Here is a 2,237-nt window from a genome sequence, read left to right as displayed (position 1 = left end):
ATAAGTACAGTCATGTAAATTCGCGGTGCACCATTTACAAATAGGATAATAGTGTAACATACATTCATCCATACATCCAAACATTAGCCTTGTAGGTGACCTCCTACATATTCCCTAGAACACTACACAGACACACACATTCATCACACGCATACTACAACACTCACACATAAACACGGGTGCATGACGAGTGGTCGACGTCACGTCGATTTGTTGACCTCTGATTGGCAAATTCAAATTGCAACGCACAGCTGAGCGGGGGTCACTGACCGGTTTTGCATACGCGCGAAACGACAGTGGAGTTCCGCAGCGCCCGCGACATACCACGCTTTCGATTACGCAACTTGTTATTTTGTTATCCGAATTTGTGCATTTCTCTTTCTCCTACTTGTATTCTTCTTCTCAGTGTTGTACTCTCCTTCTTACTATTTGTTGTGGACTGTGAGTGATAATAAACTGTGTTGTGAATATAACTGTGCCTCATTTCACCTGTCGCTGCACTCACCCTTCACATCATCATCATTCACACCTTACCACACCGAAGGTGACACCCTCGTCACCCCTTCCCCCTCATTGGTGACCCCGAAGAACACTAAGATGAGCAACACCGAAGACGAATTCCAGGAGGCACGGATTTTGCGAAATGAACCTTCTGCCCATGTATGTAAGGTCGGAATTCGCATACCACCGTTTTGGCCAGAGGAACCCGAGATATGGTTTGCCCAAGTTGAAGGTCAGTTTAGCATTGCTGGCATCACTAATGACTCGACAAAATTTAATTATGCCATTGGTCAGCTCGGAAACCTGTACTCCAAGGAGGTCAAGGATTTAATTATCAATCCACCCTCCACCAACAAATTCGAAAAGCTGAAATCGGAGCTGATTAAAAGACTGACCGCATCCAAAGAAAAGAAATTGACGCAGCTGCTGATGCATGAAGAGATGGGTGACAGGAAGCCGTCACAGTTTCTTCGGCACCTTGAAAGCTTAGGCGGGTCGCAAATTTCAACCGACTTTTTGAAGACAGTTTGGGTCAGCCGGTTACCTACCGGCATTCAAACAGTCTTGGCTGGACAGACTTCTGCCACAATTGAACAGATGGCGGATATAGCAGATAGGATCAATGACCTTGTCCCCTCGACACCTCAGGCGGCATCAACCAGCCGACAGAGTGAGAATGTCGAGTTGGCCAGGGAGATCGCTGCTTTACAGGAAGAGGTCTTACAGCTAGCCCTCAGACAACGAAGCGGCAACTCAAGCAGCAGGTCCCGACTACGCGATCGTCAGCATTCTTCGTCGAGATCCCAATCCAGCTACCGGCGCCACCCAGTCTGCTGGTACCACTTTAAATTCGCCGACAAGGCGACCAAGTGCTGCCCTCCATGTAACTTCAAGTCGGAAAAACTCCAGAGGCAATCGGTAAAGACGACCGACGATTGCCCCTCTTCAACTGGTCGCCTGTTCGTCACCGATCGCAAATCTAAGACACAGTTCCTGGTCGACACTGGGAGCGACCTCTGTGTCTTCCCGCGGTCGCTGCTGCGAGAGCGTCGTGCACGGACTACGTATCAGCTAAGTGCCGCTAATGGTTCTTGTATAAACACTTATGGTTATGTTCATTTACAACTTGACTTTTGTTTACGTAGAACTTTTAAATGGCGTTTTGTTGTTGCCGATGTGACTAAACCTATTATAGGTGTAGATTTTTTAAATCATTACAATTTAATAGTTGACTGTCGTAACAAACGCATAATAGACAATACAACATCTGTAACAGCTTGTGCGTTGCGAGTTAAATACAACGACATTTCGTCGGTCAAAGTCCAATCGGGTGACTCGGGTTACCATAAAATTTTGTCGGACTTTCCCGATATTACCCGACCATCCGGCACGCACCGCATCATACCACACAATACGGTACACCACATTCGCACTACACCAGGCCCACCAGTTTCTTGTTCACCTCGTCGCCTCGCTCCAGATAAATTAAAAATCGCCAAAGAAGAATTCCAGGCTATGTTAGAATGCGGTATCGCTAGGCCGTCTGAAAGTCCTTGGTCGTCACCGTTACATTTGGTACCCAAAAAGGACAACGGTTGGCGTCCGTGTGGAGACTATCGGATGTTAAACGCCAGGACAATTCCTGATAGGTATCCTATTAGGCATATACATGACTTCGCTCACAGTATAGCAGGGTGTAAAGTATTTAGTACATTAGACTTAGTTAAAGCGTATAA

The 2,237-nt window shown here is 46.7% G+C and overlaps 1 protein-coding gene across 1 annotated transcript; it reads left to right on the top strand.

The window, feature by feature from the left end:
* Nucleotides 1-597: 597 nt before the first annotated feature.
* Nucleotides 598-2,185, top strand: LOC106123055 (uncharacterized; the record flags this gene model as incomplete). The annotated part of the gene is made up of 1 exon (XM_013319190.1): nucleotides 598-2,185. A coding segment is annotated over exon 1 (1,588 nt), but the record flags the coding sequence as incomplete, so codon positions are not given.
* Between the last annotated feature and the right edge of the window lie 52 nt (nucleotides 2,186-2,237).

The sequence above is a fragment of the Papilio xuthus genome, unplaced genomic scaffold (assembly GCF_000836235.2).
Source record: "Papilio xuthus unplaced genomic scaffold, Pxut_1.1 DF826196.1, whole genome shotgun sequence".
NCBI classification, from domain to species: Eukaryota; Metazoa; Arthropoda; class Insecta; order Lepidoptera; family Papilionidae; genus Papilio; species Papilio xuthus.
Note: the sequence above shows the minus strand (reverse complement) of the source record. Positions and strands in the feature narration are given on the sequence as shown.